The 27296-nt window shown below is 42.6% G+C and overlaps 2 protein-coding genes and 1 long non-coding RNA gene across 6 annotated transcripts in view; 2 read left to right on the plus strand and 1 right to left on the minus strand.

Annotated features, from left to right (window-relative positions):
• LOC144889489 (uncharacterized) overlaps window positions 1–27296 on the plus strand; it is an 880122-nt gene that overhangs the window by 621465 nt on the left and 231361 nt on the right. The gene's annotated exons all lie outside the window — the stretch shown is intronic.
• LOC137421904 (glutathione synthetase-like) overlaps window positions 1–27296 on the plus strand; it is a 205674-nt gene that overhangs the window by 54001 nt on the left and 124377 nt on the right. For all 3 annotated transcript variants that reach the window (XM_078769822.1, XM_068108437.2, XM_078769819.1), the window contains 3 exons: window positions 209–354; window positions 9490–9565; window positions 9656–9807. In XM_078769822.1, the coding sequence (XP_078625948.1) occupies window positions 209–354; window positions 9490–9565; window positions 9656–9807 (374 nt within the window). The remainder of the gene's footprint in view (window positions 1–208; window positions 355–9489; window positions 9566–9655; window positions 9808–27296) is intronic.
• On the minus strand, window positions 313–2779 carry LOC144889495 (uncharacterized). Its single transcript, XR_013621804.1, has 3 exons — window positions 2747–2779; window positions 1936–2068; window positions 313–367 (listed from the first exon to the last, which is right to left on the minus strand). It is a non-coding gene; the product is annotated as an uncharacterized LOC144889495 (long non-coding RNA).

The following is a 27296-nucleotide window of genomic DNA, read 5'->3' on the forward strand; positions in this document are numbered from 1 at the left end:
ATATAATTTTAGCTAACTAATTATGATTTATTGACGTCACAACTGACGCTCAACATGGTGGCCCTCCCAGCCATACTTGTGGTCATGGGACAAATTGATGATGCTGCTGACAGTGAAAGTATACAATGTCATGTTAGTCATACAATGCATCCCACTCCCTCTCCCCTTCAAGAGAAAAGACCATTCATTCTTCTTACATTTCCACTAGGTTGTAACTTTTCTTCCATTCATGCTGTTTCCGTCGCCGGTGCCACGTGTGCTCTTTGAGCAGGCATTGGCCATCCAAACTGACTTCAATCTGATGGTGGACCTGGTCAGCCAGCATCACCGATTCCTGGAAAGATGCTTGAGAGGGTAATACTATTTTCTGCAACACACATCATCGGGATGGTTAGATTTTAAAACTTTGGGAGTTTGATTTGAACCAACAACCGAATGCTTTGGAGATTGTGATCACGGCACAGTTATGTTGACACAAATATATGGTCATGGGACACATGGATTAGGTGTTGCATTCAAATTGACAATTCACTGCACCCAGATTGGTCTTCATTCCAGGACAGGAACTGTAAAACCAGTTTATCTTTGCTGGTTTGTCTTCTTTCTGTTGATTGTTATATTTCTCCTTTTGTATTTGTTGGGCTTGTTTTATAACTTCCCCTTTTCACTTCCACGTTTGTTTACGACTTTTCTTCTTTGTGTCTTTTCCAGTAAATATTTTTTGTAAAATGAAGATCAACTCATGCTCCTGAAGGCTAGTGTCGACCTGCGTCGGCAGACAGGTAGAACAAGGGATGAAATCAACAGGATGTTGATTGAGGTATGGTAACCTCCATAGGAAGCAAGGAGAAGCTGACTTTTCAGACGTTAACCCTTCGCTGAAATGTCAGCTTACCCTTGCTTCACACAGTGGTTTGCGTACCTCAATCAATGTCCTGTTGATTTTATTAAATAATTTTGGTGGTTTCAGCAACCTTACATTCATGGCATCCTTCAACTTTAGCAAAGTCTTGCTTTCATTTGTCTTACTAGCAACGGTACCCACCCTATGGGTGGGGCTTCAATTGGGAGGCCAAAATGAAAAGGCTAAATATCAGAAATTGAAGGCTTTTTTTTATTTTAAACGATTCATATAAACATCCGTTGAATCATATCACACGCAAGTCATCAAAATCGAAACAGTACATGGCGCCCATTTTGAAAAAAGATTGAATTCTGCAAAACGGAAGCGGTCGCTACACGTCTTTCTCAGTCGCACGTTTATGTGTGAAGAGTGCCCACCGAATCTGTAACACGGAAGTGGCCGCTACACCTGTTTCTCAGTCGCTTTGCACACGCTGCCATGTTACTTCGGAGCGGCACGTTTATATAGGAAGAGTACGTCAGGAGTCGATCTACTCTCTCCTGGTACATAGAATAAACAGTATTTGTAGAATTTCAACAAAAGCCACATCACTGTTCATATCGGTAAATATTATTCCATCGTGTTTGGAAAAACTCGAAAATTGGAAAACTTGGAAAAATTGGAAAAACAATATAGCCTATTTTACTCCCGGGGGTCCCAAGAATACTCACCCAAAATATCGTTGCGATCGGTTGAGCCGTTTTTGCGGTACCTTCGAACGAACGGACGGACATTTGATGAATTATAGTAAGATACACCGAGCATTTTGTTTTGCTGATTAATGGCTGAAGGCAAATATAGCTGGAACAGCACTCGGTAGAGCGCATACCTCCGCCAGGCTGAACAGTTTACGTTTTGTATCCCACCGATAGGCTGGATCTGGATTCGGACTTTAACCAAAATCTAATCAACTTGTACTCGTCACCTTCTCGACTCACCCACAAAGTTTTGTCATAATTCATGCACAACTTCTTGGGATATCTTGAATTAACTTTTAGAAATATCCCGCTAAATATCATTTTTAGCCCTACCTCTCAATGGTGCAGAATCACTTCAAAACTTTGTGTCCAGATCTTCACCAAATTCCAGACAATTCGTCCTTGTCACACAGCCAAGCTGCCCACCAAATTTCGTCCGAATATGTCCACAACTTCTTGAGATATCCTGCTCACAGACAAAGAGACAGACAGACAAACAGGTGAAAGCTTCGGTGGTGTTGGTAACAAGAATATTTTCATGGCTGTTTACTTCACTTAAGGTACCTGCTTTGCCATCAATATTTGATTATTTTAGGGTTTTTAAATTTTAAAGTGAATTCTTCTTTTGAGAAACAATATGTCTAGTTTATCTGCCAATGCTTCTTGGCCTTAGGGCCAGGGTGCACTGATAATACTTTGAGAAACCTTATCAGGGCTTTGCAGCACCACGTTTACTTTTATCTCCGGGTCAAAGTGCACCCATGAGCTTTGTCAACAATGTTTTGATTTTGATTTGAACCTTTTTTCCTTGATATCTATCAAGAAACATTGCCATCCAACAATAATGTTTAGATTTTTGTTGTTTTTTTGTATACAAGATCGAGGCTCGTGATAGAGCTAACATCAATCACAAAAAAAACGGACACACAAAACATACAATAAAGGGATGGGGAGACAAGATGGGGGAGACAGGGGGAAGCACACAAGTACAACATTTTAGAGCAGGGACATCGGGAGATCTGTGGGGGGGAGAGGGCTTTGGGGGAGGAGGCGTGGGAAGAAGGGTGGGAGGGGGAGGGGAGGGGGTGGGAAAGGTATAATGTTGATAGAAGCTTATAAATAATTAATGTGCGGCAGTACGTACCTTGATGGTCACATAGATTCTTCTTCTTCACAAACAATATATTATGTGTCTTCTCCCTTAAAGATGAATCAAGGTCTTCCATTTATATGTCAACACTCTACACACATAGACAGCACCTGGGACTCATTACCAAAACAATTGGTTCACGAGTTATCAATTGACCACTACATTCGTCATGTGTGTCTGTCTGTCTGTCTGTGTGTGTGTGTGTGTGTGTGTGTGTGTGTGTGTGTGTGTGTGTGTGTGTCTGTCTGTCCGCAGCATAACTACCCGATGATATCATCCGGTCTTGATGAAACTTGGCTGGGTAGGTTGATATCATGATCTAGTTGCGTCCTGCCTCGAGTGGGCGTATTGCGCCCATTGTAGGCGGAGCCAAGCCTGAAAAAGATGTCTTTTTAGGGGGTAATCGAGTTCAGGCTACATCTTCTCCGAGGGGTTTGGTGGAATCTGACAGGGGTTTCGATATTTGGTTAAGCCAATGTCATGTGTCTAGCCCCACGGAGCTTGATTTTTCATATTTTTTTCCCATTTTATTTATTTCTTTATTTATTTCTTTATTTTTTTCATTTCATTTTTCACCGAATTTTCGGTATTGTGTAGCTAACTAACCTCATAACTGATGATACATTATTTTCTATCTCATTTCAAGGTCAGTAACCTTCGTTTTGACATTCCAGGCCTGGCCTGTCCGGGCCTGTTTCGGTTATAGTCCGTCCTTTGTCATTGAATATCGCTCGCTCGTGAACCATCGTCGTCTCCTGACTTATTTTTTTTCCTCATATATGTTTTCTTCCTGCATTCCAAATTTCCGAGCTGTATCAATATTTGAGCTGTATCTCAGAGCTGGCGAGGACTTTCAGTATGACATTTTGCATTGAGAATGTGAAGATGTGGGATTGGTTAATTATTTTCACCTTCACATAATTTTAAAGTCATGACCTAATTACCGTATAAACATTTTAACATTTTCACCATAACTTGACTGAGGTTTCTCCGATCAGAACGAAATTTCCCTCTCTGGATAGCCCAGAGAACAGCGCATTTACATCATTCCCCTTCCGAGTTAAAGGTCAAGGTGAAATGGCGGTCTGAAAAGTTTCTTTAAATCTCTCAATTTTACCCTTGTGTAATCTCAGACTGCTTCGCCTTTCAAGATAATAGTGATCACCTGCACTGCAGTTGTGCACCTGATATTTGATTATTGGCCTTGACTTACTTTTTTCAAGATTGTGACAAAATTAACATGAAATACCTTTTTGATCATAACTTGAATAATTTTCCTACGATTTTCCTGATGTTGAGTTTTATAAACGCATTGTAGAAAGGGATACATCTTAATTTTCACTCTATCCCTAAATGCTGATGGTCAAGGTCATATGGTGGTCCAACCAAAATTTGCCATCATTTCATTGTTTGACAAGGCGGCGTAGCGGTTAGGGTGCCGGCTTGGGATCCTAGGATCCTGGGTTCAAATCCCGGTCGATCGCTGAATTAACGCCAGGGGGTTGACTCAGCCTGTTCATCCTTTCGAGGTCAGCAAATTGAGTACCAGCTTGCTGGGATGAATGATCACGGTGTGTACCCCGATTCAGAATAGGCACACTATCCCTACGCATCGTAAGAGCGTGACCAAGGGTTGGCGTCAGGAAGGGCATCCGGCCATAAAAAAACATTGCCTCAAACAGGGAACCATGATTGTCATGGGGCCTGCAAGGCTAACCCCCGCTCTAGCGGGGAAAAATGGCCTTAAAACGATCATTCATTCATTCATTCATTGTTTGCCAAGGGTAAGTTGTCGGCGATTGCCGAAGGTAAGCCGAGGTGATCCCTTTGTGATCGCACATACTGTATCTAGTTTTGTACACCGCTGCTTTCCTATTCCATCTCCAGATGCTGCATGACATCATCTCCGGGCACCGATGTGGGGCCCGGCGATGACGCGCTCTTAAAGGGAGTACTCGGTTTTCACTCCGGTTTCTTTCTTGTTTTCTTGGTACCTCCGCCACCAAAGGTGCATGGTGGTTATGTTTTCACCCCTGTCTGTCTGTTTGTCCGTTTGTTTGTGAACAAGATATCTCAAAAAGTTGTGGACGTTTCGGACGAAATTTGGCAGAGATGTAGCGTATGTGACATGGACGAAATGATTAGATTTTGGTGAAGATCCGGATTCGGATCCGGCCACTAGAAATTTTAAGCGATTCTTCACCCCTGGGAGACAGGGCCAAAAACGATACATTGCAGGATATCTCAGAGTTATGGACGGATTTGGACGAAACTTTGTGGACCGGTTGTGTGTGTGACAAAGAAGAATCGATTAGATTTTGGTGTAGATCTGAATATGGATTCGGATATGAGAATTATTTAAATCTTTCGTGATTCTTCACCATTGAAAGATAGGGCTAAAGGGTCATTCCATGTCAAATCATCAAAGAATCTGCCGTCATCTCTCAGATTTTTGTAAAACTTTGGGAACCAATTGGGACCCATGAAAAACAGCTAGAACTCAAATATTTTTGCTAACAGCCTCTTAATTAGTGAGATACAGGTTAACGAACTTTGGACTAATTAGCACGATGTCGCGAATTCAAATGGCCATATCTCTAAAAGTATAACACCTAGAGAGCTGGTTTTGGTGTCATTTTAAAGGTAGTTTCATGCCCTATAAATTTGTCTGGGCAACATTTTCCTACCTCCAATCACAAAAAAGTTATCACAAAATATAAACTTCAATCGTGAATCCAAAAACAATGTATCCTTCAAATTTCCTCAAATTCATCCCAGATGTACCTTATGATGTCAAGAAGCTTCCACATAAGTTTTGTGATGGGCACTCCAATAGTTTCTGAGATATGAGCAATAATGTACATGTACGTATGGCATATAGGTTCGAAAATCAGCATTTGTAATGTATTATACAATCATTCTAACCTAGCCATGACAGGGAACACAGGGAACAACCATCAATTGCTTTGAAGTATCATATACTTTCATTTTCAACTGGGCCTGAGGGGAATTCTCATCTGGGGAATTCCAACTGGGATTTCCCATGTGGGTAAGTCGAGGTGATGCAACTTTCACAGTCTAAGATCCCCAGGGAAAGTCCAAGTTGGCTTAGTGTAATGCTTAGGCCTGCCACCAACAGAAATTGGCAGTTCACTTCTGAAGGAGCTGCAGAAAAATGACGACTGCCAAGGAAAAGTTCATCTTGAAGCAGAAATCCTGCTGCAATCCCTTTGGAGCTCATGAAAAACCAAAGTCGTCTGGCTTGAGAGCTGTTAGCCAAAAAACCATAGCCGCTCATCCAAGCCTCAAACTGCAAAGTGCACAGAAAATCTGTACCCAGTGTCGTAAGAAACTGGCAAAAAGACAACCAGGTGTGGTAGAGACTCAGAGTGAAATACCATTACCAGTGACCAGCAGCGCTATTAGCAGTAGTGAGGACAATGATGGTGGAGGTGAATCACCAATACCAGGCAGTTCAGGGGAGTTTGAATTTCATTCTCCTGAAATGGAACTGAATACACTGAATGAGTCTTTGGGATTGATTGGAGAATCACCTATTCCAAAAAAGAGACTTGCTGCAGATAAATATGTGAAATCCAAAACCAAGAAAATCGGTGACACTGGTTAGTGAACCTAAGTCAGGTTAGTGAACACTGTGTACTTGAACTCACTTATTGATTGTATAATACATTACAAATGCTGATTTTCGAACCTATATGCCATACGTACATGTACATTATTGCTCATATCTCAGAAACTATTGGAGTGCCCATCACAAAATTTATGTAGAAGCTTCTTGACATCATAAGGTACCTCTGGGATGAATTTGAGGAAATTTGAAGGATACATTTTTTGGGGATTCACAATTGACGTTTATATTTTGTGATAACTTTTTTGTGGTTGGAGGTAGCAAAATGTTGCCCAGACAAATTCATAGGGCATGAAAATACCTTTAAAATGACACCAAAACCAGCTCTCTAGGTGTTATACTTTTAGAGATATGGCCATTTGAATTCGCGACATCGTGCTAATTAGTCCAAAGTTCGTTTTTTTTTTTTTTTTTTTTTTTTTTTTTGTATACAAGATCGAGGCTCGTGAAAGAGCGAACATTAATCACACAGAAAGACAAACCGACACATAAAACATATAACATCGGGAGCGGTAGACAAGATGGGGAGAGAGGGGGAAGGACACAAACACAACATTTGAGAGCAGGGACCGAGAGACATGGAGACATCGAGAGATCTGAGAGAGGGCGAGGGCTTTGGGGGGGGAGGGGCATGGGAAGGGGGCGGTGGGAGAGGTATAAAACATATGGACACTGCCAGGACTTCCAGGAAAGAAGTTGGAATTTCAAACAAGGTGGATCTGGGGTGAATTAGCGGGGGTAGAAAAGATCAAGGTTTTGGATGGGGGAAGATAAGAGATGGTGGTGAACAGCTGTTTTAAAGACCTGGAGGGAGGAGTGGGATTGAAGGGAGTGAGGGAGTTTGTTCCAGAGGCGGGAGAAAAGAGGAATGAAAGAGTGAAGGTGAGCAGAGAGCCGAGATTTCGGCAGTTTAACCATCAGAGGGTTGCTGGCAGATCTTGTGCGACCTGTAGGAATATTTGGGGGACAGAGCACAGAGAGAGCTGGGGGTGCAAGGCCGGAGAGGAGTCGGTAGAAGACAGAAAGACCACCTACCTGCCTGCGGTGAGTGAGTGAAAGGCCCTCAGAGATAGCTTCATCGCGGGAGATTCCAATAATTCTGAAAGCTTTGGTTTCAACAGCGTGAAGCCGAGCTAGGTGTGAGGCAGGAGCACCGGCCCATAGGGGAGAACAGTATTCCATTGAGCTGCGGATGAAAGCCTTGTATGTGGTGAGGAGCTCAGGTGTGCCGAGGAAGGACTTCGCACGACGGAGGATGCCCAGTCGGCGACTGGCTTTGGAGGCCAGCTTGGAAATGTGGTTTTCCCAAGAAAGATCATGGCAGATAGTGAGACCCAAAATCTTGAGCGACAGAACTTCTTGGAGAGGATTGTTGAGAAAGTAGATGGGAGGGTTGTCCAGTCGATCTTTTCGGAGAGACATAGTAAGAGTGTGAGATTTGTCAGGATTGAAAGACATGTTCCACTTGTTTGACCAGTCTGTGATTTTGTCCAGGTCTTCAGAGAGTGAGGAGGCAGCAGACTGCCGATCTGAGGGAAGAGGAATGGAGCGGCAGAGAGTGGAGTCATCAGCAAAGAGATAGAGAGGATTTTCGAGAGAGTCAGAGAGATCATTGATGAAGACCAGAAAAAGCACGGGGCCCAGAACACTGCCTTGGGGAACTCCAGCCTGAACAGGAAGAGGAGATGAGAGAAACCCATTCAGTGCCACACGTTGACGACGACTAGAGAGGAAGTCCGCCAGCCATGCGTGGAGATTTCCATGGATACCAAAGGAGGAGAGTTTGGTGAGCAGAGCGGGGTGCCAGACCGTGTCGAAGGCACGTGATATGTCGAGGGAGACAGCTCTAATTTCCTGTTTGGCATTGAGGACCTCCATCCATTGTTGAGACAGCAGAAGCAGCATGTCCAGAGTAGAGTGACCTGGTCTGAAACCAAATTGATGATCAGAGATCAAGCCATTGGAGAAGAGGAAAGATTTCATATCCGAAGCAATGATGGATTCCATGACTTTGCTGATAATTGGGAGAAGGCTGATTGGTCTGTAGTTGCTAGGATCTGTTTTTGCACCTTTTTTGTGCAAAGCGGTGATGTTGGCTTGTCGATGTTGGTGATGCGGTGATGTTGTCGTTAGTCTGTATCTCACTAATTAAGAGGCTGTTAGCAAAAATATTTGAGTTCTTGCCGTTTTTCATGGGTCCCAATTGGTTCCCAAAGTTTTACAAAAATCTGAGAGATGACGGCAGATTCTTTGATGATTTGACATGGAATGGCTGTAAAACCAACATATAGCAGGATATCTCAAAAAGTTGTGGACGGATCATTTTGATTAAATGTGATTCTATATTGTGATTGTCTGGTCTACTCTCGGATACAAAACGTAAACTGTTCATCTGGCGGAGGTATGCTCTCCACTGAGTGCCGTTCTAGTTTGTTTGTTTGTTTGTCTGGGTGATATCTCAGCCATCCTTTGAGCTAGGAAGCTGAAATGTGGGCACAATAGTGAGAACGTTCTTTTGGAAAAATAGCATTTAATTTTTTTTTTTAAATCAATTAATTAATTAAATACTGAATTATTATTATCAATTAATTATGGACTTATTTATTTCCTTTCTCATCTGGGCAATATCTCGATCACCTTTTGAGCTAGGAAGCTGATATTTGGACACGACAATGACCAAGTGATTTGGCTGTAAACTGTATCTTTGTGGTGTTGATTAATTGAAGTTATTTAATTATTCGACTACTTACCTTATTAATTTATTTTTTTTAAGTTACAGCTTCGGATGAAGCAGTGGTGGTTTAGGTATGCTATTTGCCAATAGATTAAGAAATTAATTATTTTACCATCATTATTTATTTATTTTAATTACGCAATTAATCAATAAATTACTGTACACCTATCCCTCCCAATACAATCTCCATGTGCTGCAAGGCGGCAATGCCGCGCGCTGGAGGATATGTTATTTATTTCTCATTGGCCTGGTGCACTTTGAATGTTTATGTACTTGGTTTTTTTGCTTTTTCTCAAAGGCAGACAAACTCTAGGAATATTTCCATCCAAAAAACTTTTCATGCCATTTTTGAAGTGTTGCGTGTGCAGATGACTTTACTGCACGGATGTACAATCTGTACGAGGAGTTACAGGCAGAGGGCATCAGCAAGGTGAGAAATATTATCCTAATGAACCACAAATGTTTTGTGCATCCTCCAAGTTTCAGCTCATCATCCCTATAACTGTCGCTTCCTACCCAGCCTGTGGTACTAGGTATAAATCGTTCGGACTATATGCTGGACAAAGAAGTGACAGAAGACCATCAAGAAAGCTTCATGTTGCGCCAGGTTGAGCTAAACACCATTGCAGCAGGTCTTGGAGGGATGGCCTCAAAAATACCACATTTGCATCGGTATGTATGCTGGAAAGTACCATATATAGAAGGTACTATTGCTGCAGTAATACCTCTTGAGGTGTGAATTGTAAAACTGCCATGATCACACATTTAACTAGAAAGAGCAATCAAAGATTGAAGACCTTCGCCAGGATTTTTTGTGTGGTTTTATTGTATGTATTTTATAGACGTACTCACATTCTAATTGTACATACTTTATAGACGTACTCGGCTGAAAAAGACAACGTGTAAAAATTGTGGTCTACGCTGGCACATTATGTCCAGACAGACAGACAGACAGACAAACAAACGGACCCAAATGCAACACCCTCTCCTCTGTCGAGGGTAATAAATAAGGAATGCGAGTTACTTCATCTTTAATATTGGTAACTTGTTTACAGTGTTTTCTATTGTGTCATAATACAGGTTACTATTGATAATGGGGTAAAGTAAATGGGTAAATGGAATGGGGAAAAGGTTGCAACTGCCAGGGATTCAGCGCAGGATGTTTGGAGAAATCTGACCATGAAAGTCACAAAAGTCTGCAACGATGAAACTAGATAACTAGATGGATTAGACTTGTATCATATTTCCAATCGATTTTCTGTTTGAGTCATGCTCAAAACGGTTTTATTTAAATTTATATGAAAACGTAGATGGAATTTTAAGATGGTGATCATGGGTTTTGAGACGTTTAAAAAAAAAACCTGCTGGTGGGCAGCTCTTTCAAGGGATGTTTGAATTTGTAATGGGTATCGTGGGAATTTTTAATGGGTATAGTGGGAATTTGTAGTGGGTATAGTGGGAATTTTTAATGGGTATAGTGGTAATTTGTAGTGGGTATAGTGGGAATTTTTAATGGGTATAGTGGGAATTTGTAGTGGGTATCGTGGGAATTTGTAGTGGGTATCGTGGGAATTTTTAATGGGTATAGTGGGAATTTGTAGTGGGTATAGTGGGAATTTTTAATGGGTATAGTGGGTATAGTGGGAATTTGTAGTGGGTATAGTGGGAATTTGTAATGGGTATAGTGGGTATAGTGGGAATTTGTAGTGGGTATAGTGGGAATTTGTAGTGGGTATAGTGGGAATTTTTAATGGGTATAGTGGGTCTAGTGGGAATTTGTAGTGGGTATAGTGGGAATTTTTAATGGGTATAGTGGGAATTTTTAATGGGTATAGTGGGAATTTGTAATGGGTATAGTGGGAATTTGTAATGGGTATAGTGGGAATTTGTAATGGGTATAGTGGGTATAGTGGGAATTTGTAATGGGTATAGTGGGAATTTGTAATGGGTATAGTGGGAATTTTTAATGGGTATAGTGGGAATTTTTAATGGGTATAGTGGGTAAAGTGGGAATTTGTAATGGGTATAGTGGGTATAGTGGGAATTGGTAATGGGTACAGTGGGAATTTGTAATGGGTATAGTGGGAATTTGTTATGGGTACAGTGGGAATTTTTAATGGGTATAGTGGGAATTTGTAATGGGTATAGTGGGAATTTGTAATGGGTATAGTGGGAATTTGTAATGGGTATAGTGGGAATTTGTAATGGGTATAGTGGGAATTTTTAATGGGTATAGTGGGAATTTTTAATGGGTACTGTGGGTATAGTGGGAATTTGTAATGGGTATAATGGGAATTTGTAATGGGTATAGTGGGTAGAGTGGGAATTTGTAATGGGTATAGTGGGAATTTTTAATGGGTATAGTGGGAATTTGTAATGGGTATAGTGAGAAATTGTAATGGGTATAGTGGGAATTTGTAATGGGTATAGTGGGTATAGTGGGAATTTGTAATGGGTATAGTGGGAATTTGTAATGGGTATAGTGGGTATAGTGGGAATTTGTAATGGGTATAGTGGGAATTTGTAATGGGCATCATGGGAATTTGTAATGGGTATAGTGGGAATTTTTAATGGGTATAGTGGGTATAGTGGGAATTTGTAGTGGGTATAGTGGGAATTTTTAATGGGTATAGTGGGAATTTTTAATGGGTATAGTGGGAATTTGTAATGGGTATAGTGGGTAGAGTGGGAATTTGTAATGGGTATAGTGGGTATCGTGGGAATTGGTAATGGGTATAGTGGGAATTTGTAATGGGTATAGTGGGAATTTGTTATGGGGACAGTGGGAATTTTTAATGGGTATCGTGGGAATTTGTAATGGGTATAGTGGGAATTTGTAATGGGTATAGTGGGTATAGTGGGAATTTGTAATGGGTATAGTGGGAATTTGTAATGGGTATAGTGGGAATTTTTAATGGGTATAGTGGGAATTTTTAATGGGTATAGTGGGTATAGTGGGAATTTGTAATGGGTATAGTGGGTATAGTGGGAATTGGTAATGGGTATAGTGGGAATTTTTAATGGGTATAGTGGGAATTTGTAATGGGTACAGTGGGAATTTGTAATGGGTATAGTGGGTATAGTGGGAATTTGTAATGGGTATAGTGGGAATTTGTAATGGGTATAGTGGGAATTTGTAATGGGTATAGTGGGAATTTTTAATGGGTATAGTGGGAATTTTTAATGGGTACAGTGGGTATAGTGGGAATTTGTAATGGGTATAGTGGGAATTTGTAATGGGTATAGTGGGTATAGTGGGAATTTGTAATGGGTATAGTGGGAATTTTTAATGGGTATAGTGGGAATTTGTAATGGGTATAGTGGGAAATTGTAATGGGTATAGTGGGAATTTGTAATGGGTATAGTGGGTATAGTGGGAATTTGTAATGGGTATAGTGGGAATTTGTAATGGGTATAGTGGGAATTTGTAATGGGTATAGTGGGTATAGTGGGAATTTGTAATGGGTATAGTGGGAATTTGTAATGGGTATAGTGGGAATTTGTAATGGGTATAGTGGGAATTTGTAATGGGTATAGTGGGTATAGTGGGAATTTGTAATGGGTATAGTGGGAATTTGTAATGGGTATAGTGGGTATAGTGGGAATTTGTAATGAGTATAGTGGGTAAAGTGTGAATTTGTAATGGGTATATTGGGTATAATGGGAATTTGTAATGGGTATAGTGGGTATAGTGGGAATTTTTAATGGGTATGGTGCGAATTTGTAATGGGTATAGTGGGAATTTTTAATGGGTATTGTGGGAATTTGTAATGGGTATAGTGGGTATAGTGGGAATTTGTAATGGGTATAATGGGTATAGTGGGAATTTTTAATGGGTATGGTGGGAATTTTTAATGGGTACAGTGGGAATTTGTAATGGGTATAGTGGGAATTTTTAATGGGTATCGTGGGGATTTGTAATGGGTATAGTGGGTATAGTGGGAATTTGTAATGGGTATAGTGGGAATTTGTAATGGGTATAGTGGGTATAGTGGGAATTTGTAATGGGTAGAGTGGGAATTTGTAATGGGTATAATGGGTATCGTGGGAATTTGTAATGGGTATAGTGGGAATTTGTAATGGGTATAGTAGGTATAGTGGGAATATTAATGGGTATAGTGGGAATTTGTAATGGGTATGGTGGGAATTTGTAATGGGTATAATGGGAATTGCAATGGGTATAGTAGGTATAGTGGGAATTTTTAATGGGTAGAATGGGAATTTGTAATGGGTATAGTGGGAATTTGTAATGGGTATAGTGGGAATTTGTAATGGGTATAATGGGTATCGTGGGAATTAGTAATGGGTATAGTGGGAATTAGTAATGGGTATCGTGGGAATTTGTGATGGGTGTAGTGGGTATAGTGGGAATTTGTAATGGGTATAGTGGGAATTTGTAATGGGTATAATGGGTATCGTGGGTATAGTGGGAATTTGTAATGGGTATAGTGGGAATTTGTAATGGGTATAATGGGTATAGTGGGAATTTGTAATGGGTATAGTGGGAATTTGTAATGGGTACAGTGGGAATTTGTAATGGGTATAGTGGGTATAGTGGGAATTTGTAATGGGTATAGTGGGTATAGTGGGAATTTGTAATGGGTATAGTGGGTATAGTGGGAATTTTTAATGGGTATGGTGGGAATTTGTAATGGGTATAGTGGGAATTTTTAATGGGTATAGTGGGAATTTGTAATGGGTATAGTGGGAATTTGTAATGGGTATAGTGGGTATAGTGGGAATTTGTAATGGGTATGGTGGGAATTTGTAATGGGTATAGTGGGTATAGTGGGAATTTGTAATGGGTATAGTGGGTATAGTGGGAATTTTTAATGGGTATGGTGGGAATTTTTAATGGGTACAGTGGGAATTTGTAATGGGTATAGTGGGAATTTTTAATGGGTATCGTGGGAATTTGTAATGGGTATTTTTTTTTTTGCATACAAGATCGAGGCTCGTGAAAGAGCGAACATTAATCACACAGAAAGATAAACAGACACATACAACAAATAACATCGGGAGCGGTAGACAAGATGGGGAGAGAGGGGGAAGGACACAAACAAAACATTTGAGAGCAGGGACCGAGAGACATGGAGACATCGAGAGATCTGTGGGAAGGAGAGGGCTTTGGGGGGAGGCATGTGAAGGGGGGAGGGGGGGAGGGGGTGGGAGAGGTATAAACATATGTACACTGCCAGGACTTCCAGGAAGGAAGTTGGAATTTCAAACAAGGTGGATCTGGGGTGAATTAGTGGGGGTAGAAAAGATCAAGGTTTTGGATGGGGGAAGATAAGAGATGGTGGTGAACAGCTGTTTTAAAGACCTGGAGGGAGGAGTGGGATTGAAGGGAGTGTGGGAGTTTGTTCCAGAGGCGGGAGAAAAGAGGAATGAAAGAGTGAAGGTGAGCAGAGAGCCGAGATTTCGGCAGTTTAACCATCAGAGGGTTGCTGGCAGATCTTGTGCGACCTGTAGGAATATTTGGGGGACAGAGCACAGAGAGAGCTGGGGGAGCAAGGCCGGAGAGGAGTCGGTAGAAGACAGAAAGACCACCAACCTGCCTGCGGTGAGTGAGTGAAAGGCCCTCAGAGATAGCTTCATCGCGGGAGATTCCAATGATTTTGAAAGCTTTGGATTCAACAGCGTGAAGCCGAGCCAGGTGTGAGGCAGGAGCACCAGCCCATAGGGGAGAACAGTATTCCATTGAGCTGCGGATGAAAGCCTTGTATGTGGTGAGGAGCTCAGGTGTGCCGAGGAAGGACTTCGCACGACGGAGGATGCCCAGTCGGCGACTGGCTTTGGAGGCCAGCTTGGAAATGTGGTTTTCCCAAGAAAGATCATGGCAGATAGTGAGACCCAAAAGCTTGAGCGACAGAACTTCTTGGAGAGGATTGTTGAGAAAGTAGATGGGAGGGTTGTCCAGTCGATCTTTTCGGAGAGACATAGTAAGAGAGTGAGATTTGTCAGGATTGAAAGACATGTTCCACTTGTTTGACCAGTCTGTGATTTTGTCCAGGTCTTTAGAGAGAGAGGAGGCTGCAGACTGCCGATCTGAGGGAAGAGGAATGCAGCGGCAGAGAGTGGAGTCATCAGCAAAGAGATAGAGAGGATTTTCCAGAGAGTCGGAGAGATCATTGATAAAGACCAGAAAAAGCACAGGGCCCAGCACACTGCCTTGGGGAACTCCAGCCTGAACAGGAAGGGGAGATGAGAGAAATCCATTCAGGGCCACACGTTGACTACGACCAGAGAGGAAGTCCGCAAGCCATGCATGGAGATTTCCATGGATACCATAGGAGGAGAGTTTGGTGAGCAGAGCTGGGTGCCAGACCGTATCGAAGGCACGTGATATGTCAAGGGAGACAGCTCTGATTTCCTGTTTGGCATTGAGGACCTCCATCCATTGTTGAGACAGCAGAAGCAGCATGTCCAGAGTAGAGTGACCTGGTCTGAAACCAAATTGATGATCAGAGATCAAGCCATTGGAGAAGAGGAAAGATTTCATATCCGAAGCAATGATGGATTCCATGACTTTGCTGATAATTGGGAGCAGGCTGATTGGTCTGTAGTTGCAAGGATCTGTTTTTGCACCTTTTTTGTGTAAAGCGGTAATGTTAGCTGATTTCCAGGATTCTGGCAGATGACCTTGAGCAAAAGATAGGGTGAAAAGAACAGAGAGAGGGTGAGACAGAGCGGCAGAGCAGGATTTTAGGACCCGTGGGCTGATGCCGTCTGGTCCAGTTGCAGAATCAGAGTCGAGGTTTGACAAAAACTCCTCCACCTTGTCAGGAGAGAAGGACACAGATTCCAGGAGCAGTTGGGTTCGACTGGGAAAGGTGGGAACAGAGAGAGATGGGTTTGGGACTAAGGATTTTGAGGCAAACACAGAGTTGAGGCATTCGGCTTTGTCACGTGCGATGTCAACTGTGTGGCCATTTGAGGTAAGGGAGGGGATGGAGGGGGAACAAACACCAGAAACGGATTTGACCAGACGCCACCAGGATTTGGACGAAGGAGACAGGTTTGAGAGTTCATTCTTGAGTGAGGAGAGATAGTGCTTCCTGGCACTCCTGAGGGTAGACACACACTTGTTTCGAGCTTGGTGGAAGGAACTGAGATTGCCTTCAGTTGGATTAGCCTTCCAAGAGGCAAAGGCAAGTTGTTTCAGGGCAACTGCCTCACCACAAGATTCAGTGTACCATGGACGGGAGGAAGGGTAAGACAACTGAAGGCGAGATGGGATAAATCTGTGCATGAGAGAGATCAGTTTGCTTTGGAAGAATTCCCAGGAAAAATTGATGTCAGAGGCAGTGGAGATGGGAGACCAATCCAGACGATTGATGGCTGCTTGAAGACCGTCCCAGTTGGCCTGAGTGAAATGCCAGACTCGTCGACGCTGAGGAGGCTCTCTGAGAATGGCCAGAGAGATGTCCACTTTGACAAGCACGTGATCAGAAGAACCGATTGGAGCAGAAGAAGAGCAGCAGACATTAGCAGGGAAGTTTGTCATAACCAAGTCTAGAAGAGAAGATACTCCATTGGCTGAGATCCGGGTCGGGAAATTGACAGATTGTGTCAATCCCAGTGAGTCACAGAAGTCCTTTGCTGAGGTGCCATGACTGGTGAGAGAGGAACCCACACCCAACCAGGTGGCATGATGACAGTTGAAGTCACCACATATGAGGAAGAGAGAGTTGGGATGAGTGGATAGAAGTTGGTCCATGTTGTCAGACAGTGAAATGTAGATGGAGTCATCACTGTTTGGGGGACGGTACAGAACACATATGAACAAAAGGTGGGAGCGGAGAGGAAGCCGTAGCCAGAGGTACTCCTGGGGGTGAGGAGGAAAGAGGGCAGTGCAAGGAGAGTGAGGAAGAGAGTTTTTGATAAAGATAGCCACCCCACCACCAGGCCGAGGCTCAGGTCTATCATACTGGAGGAGGGAGTAACCAGGAAGAGATATTAAGGAATCAGAGACATCTTGAAGGAGGAAAGTCTCTGTTAAGCAGATCAAGTCTGGATTGTCAGAAGCAACCTGTATGGAGAGATCAGTCAGGTTTGAGCGAAGGCCCCGGATGTTTGAGGTCCATACCGTTAATGAAGAGAGAGGGGGAGCATCGGGTACAGGACAGGGAAGGGGAGGAGTAGGGTAAGATGAAGGATGAGAGGGGGAGGTAGGGAGAGCAGTTGATAGTGTGTCAGATATTGCAGAAGAGTTCCAAGAAAGGGAAGGATGAGGAGGATGAAAGGTTTGATGGTGAAGGGATGAGGCACAGTGAGGGGTTGTTTGAGGGGGGGCAGAGGAAAGTAGAAGGTTTGGGGGGGTGGAGGTATGAGATAGAAGGGAGACGAAGTGGGGAGGAGGCAGCTTGGAGTAGGAGGGGGGAGGAGGGAGAATTGGAGAGGAATGGTATGGGGGGAGAATTGAATGGGAGGGGTTGGGGGGGAGTTTTGAAGGGGAGGAGTGAGGGGGGAGTTTAGGAGGGGAGGGGCAAGGGGGGAGTTTTGGAGGGAAGGGGCAAGGGGGAAGTTTAGAAGTGGAGGGGCAAGGGGGGAGTTTAGGAGTGGAGGGGCAAGGGGGGATTTGGAGGGGAGGGGCAACGGGGGAGTTTAGGAGGGGAATGGCAAGGGGGGAGTTCAGGAGTGGAGGGGCAAGGGGGGAGTTTAAGAGCGGAGGGGCAAGGGGGGAGTTTAGGAGTGTAGGTGCAAGGGGGGGGGGGGATTTGGATGGGAGGGGCAAGAGGGGAGTTTAGAAAGTGGATCATTAATGAAAGACGAACATTGATAACAAATTGGGTTTGTTGTGATTTTCAAGTTAGCAATCCGATTCAGAACGATGGAGGAGGGATGGAATGAATGTGAATTTAGACCATGTAGTGAGGGAGACGTATAAGATATTGAATTTCTTTTTTTTGAAGTGGAATGAGTTGGAGAGGAAATTGAGAAAAGCCTTTTAAATAGGAAGAAAAACAGCGTGTTGTAATATACCACTGAATAAAACACAGAAGGGGAAAGGTTAAACATATTTAAATAATATTTAAACAGAACTGTGAACAATCTTATATGCACAAAATACCAACGGGGGGAGAGCCGAGAGGGACCACCACGAGTCACGTGAACAGGGCAAACGGTGGATGGCAAGGAGATAATGGGGGCGGGGCGAACAGCACACCTGGACAGAAAATACAGGATGAGACAACAGCACACGTGGAGAAAGGAAAATAAATGTTTTTGGTTGTTTTTTTGTTTGTTTTTTTTTGGGGGGGGGGTGGGGATTTAGAACGTTAGACAAGTATTATGTTCGGGGTAGAAGGGAAAAACTAAGAGCCAAGGAAAACACGCTTAAGTTAACAAAACACCGACGGGGGTACAACTACAAGGCCACACACGAGGAGCAGAACACGATTAATTAATTACGAGTTACAGGAAATTCAAACCAAAACGAACTATAAATCAAACAATAACGCATGGACGATAAAATAACGAGTTGAAATTTGACAATCTATCTGGGGAAATGGGGGAGAAACACGTGGTCGAAGAACGAACGAACGAATATAAATGAATAAACGAATGAGCACAGAGAAGGTAGTCTTTTTTTTTCTTTTTCTTTTTGAGTTGAGATTTACATAAGGAAGTAGGCTATGGGGTGGAAAGACTGGGAAAACAGAGAACGAAAGTTATTGGATCACAAACGACGGACCACTGAGAGAAAAACAAAGCCTCAAGGTTGTACAGTGTACACTGTACAAGGCCTCAGCTCAAGACACGACACGAATTAACACGATTTTCAATACAGGTATGAAAGATTTGCACCGAAAATCTTCGTCGGGACAATATACGTACATACACCATAAAAGAAATACAGTTATAACGAAAACACAAATGGGAACAATTACTTAACTTCGATTTCGATGGAGAGCGTGGAGAGCTGAGAATAAACGAAACCCTCGCCAGCAAGACCGGAAACGGAAGTGATATAGTGGGTATAGAGGGAAAGTATAGTGGGTATAGAGGGAATTTGTCATAGTGGGGCAGATATGTAACAAAAATTGCACGAGATGTTCACATCCGGCAGAAAGTTTGAAATTTTGCATACAGGGGTATTTTGACATGCTGAGTTCAAAAATTGGCGGATCCAAGAGGTCTGACCAATGGACAGGCCGCCATCTTGAATTCCAATATGGCTGCCAAGACAAAATGTTGATAATCCCTATCTTGGGTTCTAAATGACCTGTGGTGCTCAAATTTTGTACACAAGGGTATGTTGACATGCTGAGTTCAATAAGGCAATAATTTGAAATGTCTGACAAATGGTATGGCCGCCATTTTGAATTCCAATATGGCCGCCAAGACGAAATGTTGAAAATCCCGGGTTCTTTGCAAAAGCAATACCAATTCAATGGATCCCTAGTTGACAAATCATATAACAAGTCAAAGAGCTCATTTCAAAGTATATTTCGTACCAGTTGGCAGCCGTAACATGCTGCAAGCTTTTTTCCATCCGTTTTACTTCTCCTACTACTGCTCATCTCGGAAGCATTGTCCAGAGCAGAAACATAGTTCTGTGCATGGTAGATTAGCAGCAGCACATTTGCAATTTCCAGCACACCGTTTTTTACACTTGCACTTGATCAGCTCTCGGCACCCTTTTGACGCCTCTGGCATTACTGTCCAAAATGGATGCCAGACATCATCTGCATTTTTAGCCCATCCCCAATCTGCAGGTGAAGGCAGCTCTGGGTTAGCAATTTGGGACTGTCCCCAGATGTGACCGGCCTGAAAGACTGCCCTCTTCACATGTTGACGCAGTGCCTCTTTTGTCGGTGGAATATTTTCCGATTGCCGATTTCCCTGAGCAAACAGCTGCTTGCGTGCTTCGTTCACTTTCTTCAGAGGGGAAGTTCTACTGTACAGAACAACGAAGAACCTCTCTATGTTGTCCATGTCATCATCTGTTACTTCCGCTGGTGCATGTGAGAGATGATTGAAGACCTCCCCCAAGTTTGGCATGGAATTCCATATGCTCCACACAGTCTTTTTGCCAATCCCTCATATGGCAGAAACAGTATCGCATCCGGAAACAGTATGCAGGAATAGAAGCCCCCATGAGCGTTCAGGGCCAATGTGAGTCGCAATAGTGTGAGCAGCAATGTGCCTGAAATAGTTTCCATGTCCAAATGCCAACCACATTGCACAACCGTCCATAATGCTTGCCATTGCGATAGCCAACACAACCACATCCGTGTCTGTTGCATGAATGACGATACTTCTGTACCCCTGCTGATATGCATGCCAAGCATGTAGCATCATTCGTGAATCAGCCTCTTCATGCGTACATGGTTGAATTTGAGAAACATCAGAAGGGGGGCTTTGATTTAACCTCTTCTTCTAAGGTTGTAAGAAGTGTTTTTCCCTCTGGAATAGGCATCGTTTGCAGGGAATCAGCAAGGAAACTGAATAATGTCTTTTTGTTGGAATCTACACGAAGGAAGCTGCTCCAGTTTCGTGGCACGGATGTCTGTTCAGTCACATGGAGTGGTATGCCAGTGCCACGACCAAGCCTGGTGCCTTCTTTGAGACTGTCCGTTCTGTAGGTGTCCCACACCACATCAACACGCATCACAGTCCCCTCATTTAACTTTCGGGCAATGTACGGAAGGACCTGTTTCTGTGCATAGTCACCAAATGTCCTGATCACACTGTTGCACTTCTTAGGCTCCAAATGATGGACTAAGGCAGCCCCATCGAAAATACGAACTTCTCCTTTGGACGCATCACAAGGGCGTTGTGCTAAAGCTTCCAAACAGGGCAAAAGATCAGCCTTGCCGGTTGGTGGCCGCATTGTATTGATACCTTCAGCCAATGCAGGTGGCCACCCATGACACTCATATTCATAAAATGTGTTAAGATCACCATCTCTAGTTTGGCAAGAAATGTACATTCGTGAGAAGAGCTCCACATTACTTTTCATACGTGTAATCTTCGCCTCAGACTTTCCAGGTGTTTTCTTGGGCTTCGATTTCAACAGTGGCAGATTGTTCTTTGAAATGCTATCATAGAAATTGTCAGAAGGATCCTTGATCCGCTGCCCCACAAATCCGTCAAATTGTGTTTTGCCAGTGTCCTCCATGGATCGCACTGCGGCTATCACTTCATCAGGCATGATGACCTTTGTGTCAAGCACATACAAGTCATTACTGTCTTCCGCAAACGGGTTTCCAAGTTTTTCAAAGGAACTGATTGCATTATTGAGATCTGATGCAAAGGATTTCTGGACACTAGGCAATTGTTCGTGGTGGCGGACATCAGTTTGCCTCTGTCTTTGAAACTGGTCCTCAAACTCATTCAGGATTCTGGCTATTTCTGCACCAGCTACCATCCACCGGCGAAGAGCCCCTTCATTCTCAGTAATTCCAATGACTCCACCATCACCTTTCACATAAGCGTTCTGCTGTTCGTGTATCTGATCGTGTGCCATAGCAGAGAACTTGTGTGATGACTTCTGAGTGACAAAGTTCCCCTTGACAAATTCACGATGGATATCCATGGAATCGTTTGAAAGTTCCTGAAGGTCTGTTACATGCACTGTCAACCATCTGGCGTAATGGTAATGGTCCATGGCAAACATCCACGGAATGATCGCCGTGAGAGTCTCCACATAGAGCGTGTAGTTGGCTTCCCGTTGTGATCTTATGAATGCCAAGAGAAGACACTCCAACTGCAGGACTTTATTCCAGTAGCAAAACTGGGGGTACTTTGTAGCCATCTTCTTGCTCCAAAGATCAAATGATTGTAAATCTTCAGTTTCACATGTTTTCCGGTAGTCATCGTATGCCTTTCGCTGCAGAGCGTACAACGCCGCTACTGTGACTTGGTGTGCCCATTGTGACCTCGATATTTGCGAACCTTTGTGAAGACTATCTGCTCTTCCCTCTGTTGTTACACCAGCACTGGTCATTACACTTGCCCAGCCACTCCCCTCCAGGAAGCTGCCGATCGCTTTCAACAAGGCCATCTCTACATGAAGTCCTCCCATCATCACAACAAACTTGTCTTCACCATATATACCTGGCCAAGTCCATTGAATCTTCTTTGCAATTGCATAGAGTGGTTGATCAACGGTCAGAACTGGAACTTGTCCGGGGTTTACTAGTTCTATCGCCTGCTTGATTAAATTCATTCCATGCTTCACCATTGCCAATGTGTGAGCACTCTCGCGGAACAGAGGTAGCAGTCCTGTAATTGCAGGAGGCCGAGGAACTTCAACCTGCAGATTTGCCATGTATGCTGACCAGGAGATATTATCTTCACTCTCAAGACCTTCCTTCTCCTGCAGACTTTGTACAAACGAAAGCCACTGACTTTCTTTGTCCTGTATTCCGGAGGACACACTTGGAGTGGATGGACCTTTTGGTTTTCTTGGAATGGGATTATTAGTTGGAAATGTTTCAGGAGGCACATCACTGTAAGATGCAGGAAGGGCGGCTATGGTTTTGGAGCGCTGTTTGTTCTCATTCTCAGTGACATTCTCATGATTTCGAATGCTGCCACTTTTGTCATGTGAAACATGTGTCAGTGATAACGCGGTTCCATGAAATGAACTTTGTGCTGATGCTGATGATGGGTTGTGATCTATGTTGTCTAGGTTGCCTGTTGTGAATATTCCACTTCGCAATTTTGTTGGACACACAACGCCGTCATGTTTGTATATTTCTATGACTCTGTTGGCCTCATCTGTGGATACCTCCAGTATGCGATCATAGGAAACACACAAACCATGTTGAAAAAGAACGTCAACGAGATCCCGTTTCCTTGTTTTGCTATGAATGAGAAGACCCAGGTAAAGTGGCAGTGATGTTTCACGTTTCAAATTGTGACGTACTGCTGTAGTTTCCAACCTTCCTCGTTTCATAGTGTTGAATGTTACAAGTTGAGTTAAGGATTGCACAGAGACGCCTCCCTTGTTGTTTGCGTTTTGTTTTTGTATGTTTGTACCAGCAAGAATCATTTCCATCAACGCTGCCAATGATGGTGGTGAGTTGTTATATGATTCGTTAACTAGGGATCCATTGAATTGGTATTGCTTTTGCAAAATATCTTTGCGCACAATCTGGGCAGCTCTCATGAGAATGACCGCGTCGTTGTCCGAGCTTTGTCTACAAGCATGCAATAAAGCTTCACCAATGTCCTCTTTGAATGACAGTGCCACTTCATGGTTGCTCTTATGTGCCTCAAGTTGCGGAAGGTGTCTGAGAAGCTTGTCCTTAAGGTGAGTTGAATTAATCCTCTTTGAGATATCACCTCCCAGTTGTGCCAGACGTTCTGTATAAAGCTTTGTGAGATCGGCTAACTTGAAAGTGTAACTGTCATCTGTACACTTCATTTCTTCCAAATAGGCTATCAATTCGGCCAAAGCTACTGATTCTGGTGGCATATTTTCACTTGAACTGGCTTCCTCATTCTTTCTTACAAATGATCTGTATCGAGTGTGGAGAACAGTCATGCACTTCTTGTGATAAACAGCATCTGATGCCGTCATATCACCTACAGACAATCTAGCCAGGAGTTTTGTATCCCTCAATTCTGTTGCCATCAATCGAACATTGGAATCTACATTTTTTGTTGCCGCTCTGTGGACTATTTCTTCATTACTGATAATGCTATCACAAAAGAAACATGTGCTAGCAGTACTCTGTTCAACGGATGGAGATTTGAAACTTGTTCTGAGTCTTTTCTTAACAGGCAAGTAAGTTTCTTCACCAAGTTTAAGGTCTGAACTTTGCTTTCTTTCCCTTGATTCAGCCCTGGCCACACGAGAGCTGCTGCACTGCACATAACAGTTTTTGTGCCATTTGGCAGCATGCGCAGCTAGGGTTTCTGCAATACCGCAACCATCATCTAGTCGGGAAATGTTTATCCCGCAAGGCAAGGCACCTAAATCATTCAATGCCTTGAGATTTTGAGCAAGATTCTCATAGACGTCGAGACACGACTGATTGCTGCCCTTACGTGCATCTCTTAGTGGTTCATTTTCAGAACGTTTCTGGCAAAGAGCGCAAATGTTCCAGTCTGTTGGCATTGGAATTGTTGACGATGTTTTCTTTGATTTCGACATTGGATCTGAAAGAGAAAAAACATAAAAAAAATAAATTATTGGAATGTCATGTGAATGTTCAGTTCCGGCAGAAAGTGTTAAATTTCACATACAGGGGTATTTTGGGGCGCTGAATTTCCCAAATTTCTACTGCCTTCGACAAAATTACAAACCCATCAGTAGATTTGAGATGCAACAATTTTCCAGTTATCATAATAATGCTCAAATGATTTAACATTATGACATTACCGTACACTGTGCTATTAAAGCAATGAAAACATCAATGTTTGTCTTGGCGGCCATATTGGAATTTAAAATGGCGGCCATACCGTTTGTCAGACATTTCAAATTATTGCATTATTGAACTCAGCATGTCAACATACCCTTGTGTACCAAATTTCAGCGCCACAGGTCATTTAGAACCCAAGATAGGGAATTTCAACATTTCGTCTTGGCGGCCATATTGGAATTCAAGATGGCGGCAGGTCCATTGGTTAGATCTCTTGGATCCGCCAATTTTTGAAATCAGCGCCCCAAAATACCCCTGTATGCGAAATTTCACACTTTCTGCCGGAAATGAACATCTTTTTCACATATCTGCCCCACTATCATGGGTATAGTGGGAATTTGTAATGGGTATAGTGGGTATAGTGGGAATTTGTAATGGGTGTAGTGGGAATTTGTAATGGGTATAGTGGGAATTTGTAATGGGTATAGTGGGAATTTGTAATGGGTATAGTGGGAATTTGTAATGGGTATAGTGGGAATATGTAATGGTTATAGTGGGAATTTGTAATGGGTATAGTGGGAATTTGTAATGGGTATAGTGGGAATTTGTAATGGGTATAGTGGGTATAGTGGGAATTTGTAATGGGTATAGTGGGAATTTGTCATGGGTATAGTGGGAATTTGTAATGGGTATAGTGGGAATTTGTAATGGGTATAGTGGGCATAGTGGGAATTTGTAATGGGTATTGTGGGAATTTGTAATGGGTATAGTGGGAATTTGTAATGGGTATAGTGGGAATTTGTAATGGGTATAGTGGGAATATGTAATGGATATAGTGGGAATTTGTAATGGGTATAGTGGGAATTTGTAATGGGTATAGTGGGAATTTGTAATGGGTATAGTGGGTATAGTGGGAATTTGTAATGGGTATAGTGGGAATTTGTAATGGGTATAGTGGGAATTTGTAATGGGTATAGTGGGAATTTGTAATGGGTATAGTGGGAATTTGTAATGGGTATAGTGGGAATTTGTAATGGGTATAGTGGGAATTTGTAATGGGTATAGTGGGAATATGTAATGGGTATAGTGGGAATTTGTAATGGGTATAGTGGGAATTTGTAATGGGTATAGTGGGAATTTGTAATGGGTATAGTGGGTATAGTGGGAATTTGTAATGGGTATAGTGGGAATTTGTCATGGGTATAGTGGGAATTTGTCATGGGTATAGTGGGAATTTGTAATGGGTATAGTGGGTATAGTGGGAATTTGTAATGGGTAGAGAGGGAATTTGTCATGGGTATAGTGGGAATTTGTCATGGGTATAGTGGGAATTTGTAATGGGTATAGTGGGTATAGTGGGAATTTGTAATGGGTATAGTGGGTATAGTGGGAATTTGTAATGGGTATAGTGGGATTTTGTAATGGGTACAGTGGGTATAGTGGGAATTTGTCATGGGTATAGTGGGAATTTGTAATGGGTATAGTGGGTATAGTGGGAATTTGTAATGGGTATAGTGGGAATTTGTAATGGGTATAGTGGGAATTTGTAATGGGTATAGTGGGTATTTGTAATGGGTATAGTGGGAATTTGTAATGGGTATAGTGGGAATTTGTCATGGGTATAGTGGGAATTTGTAATGGGTATAGTGGGAATTTGTCATGGGTATAGTGGGAATTTGTAATGGGTATAGTGGGTATAGTGGGAATTTGTCATGGGTATAGTGGGAATTTGTAATGGGTATAGTGGGTATAGTGGGAATTTGTAATGGGTATAGTGGGAATTTGTAATGGGTATAGTGGGAATTTGTAATGGGTATAGTGGGTATAGTGGGAATTTGTAATGGGTATAGTGGGAATTTGTCATGGGTATAGTGGGAATTTGTAATGGGTATAGTGGGAATTTGTAATGGGTATAGTGGGTATAGTGGGAATTTGTAATGGGTAGAGAGGGAATTTGTCATGGGTATAGTGGGAATTTGTCATGGGTATAGTGGGAATTTGTAATGGGTATAGTGGGAATTTGTAATGGGTATAGTGGGTATAGTGGGAATTTGTAATGGGTATAGTGGGATTTTGTAATGGGTACAGTGGGTATAGTGGGAATTTGTCATGGGTATAGTGGGAATTTGTAATGGGTATAGTGGGTATAGTGGGAATTTGTAATGGGTATAGTGGGAATTTGTAATGGGTATAGTGGGAATTTGTAATGGGTATAGTGGGTATTTGTAATGGGTATAGTGGGAATTTGTAATGGGTATAGTGGGAATTTGTCATGGGTATAGTGGGAATTTGTAATGGGTATAGTGGGAATTTGTCATGGGTATAGTGGGAATTTGTAATGGGTATAGTGGGTATAGTGGGAATTTGTCATGGGTATAGTGGGAATTTGTAATGGGTATAGTGGGTATAGTGGGAATTTGTAATGGGTATAGTGGGAATTTGTAATGGGTATAGTGGGAATTTGTAATGGGTATAGTGGGTATAGTGGGAATTTGTAATGGGTATAGTGGGAATTTGTAATGGGTATAGTGGGAATTTGTAATGGGTATAGTGGGAATATGTAATGGGTATAGTGGGAATTTGTAATGGGTATAGTGGGAATTTGTAATGGGTATAGTGGGTATAGTGGGAATTTGTAATGGGTATAGTGGGAATTTGTCATGGGTATAGTGGGTATAGAGGGAATTTGTCATGGGTATAGTAGGAATTTGTCATGGGTATAGTGGGAATTTGTAATGGGTATAGTGGGTATAGTGGGAATTTGTAATGGGTATAGTGGGAATTTGTAATGGGTATAGTGGGAATTTGTAATGGGTATAGTGGGTATTTGTAATGGGTATA

The sequence above is a fragment of the Myxine glutinosa genome, chromosome 1, assembly GCF_964187855.1.
Source record: "Myxine glutinosa chromosome 1, kmMyxGlut1.1, whole genome shotgun sequence".
Lineage (NCBI taxonomy): Eukaryota > Metazoa > Chordata > Myxini > Myxiniformes > Myxinidae > Myxine > Myxine glutinosa.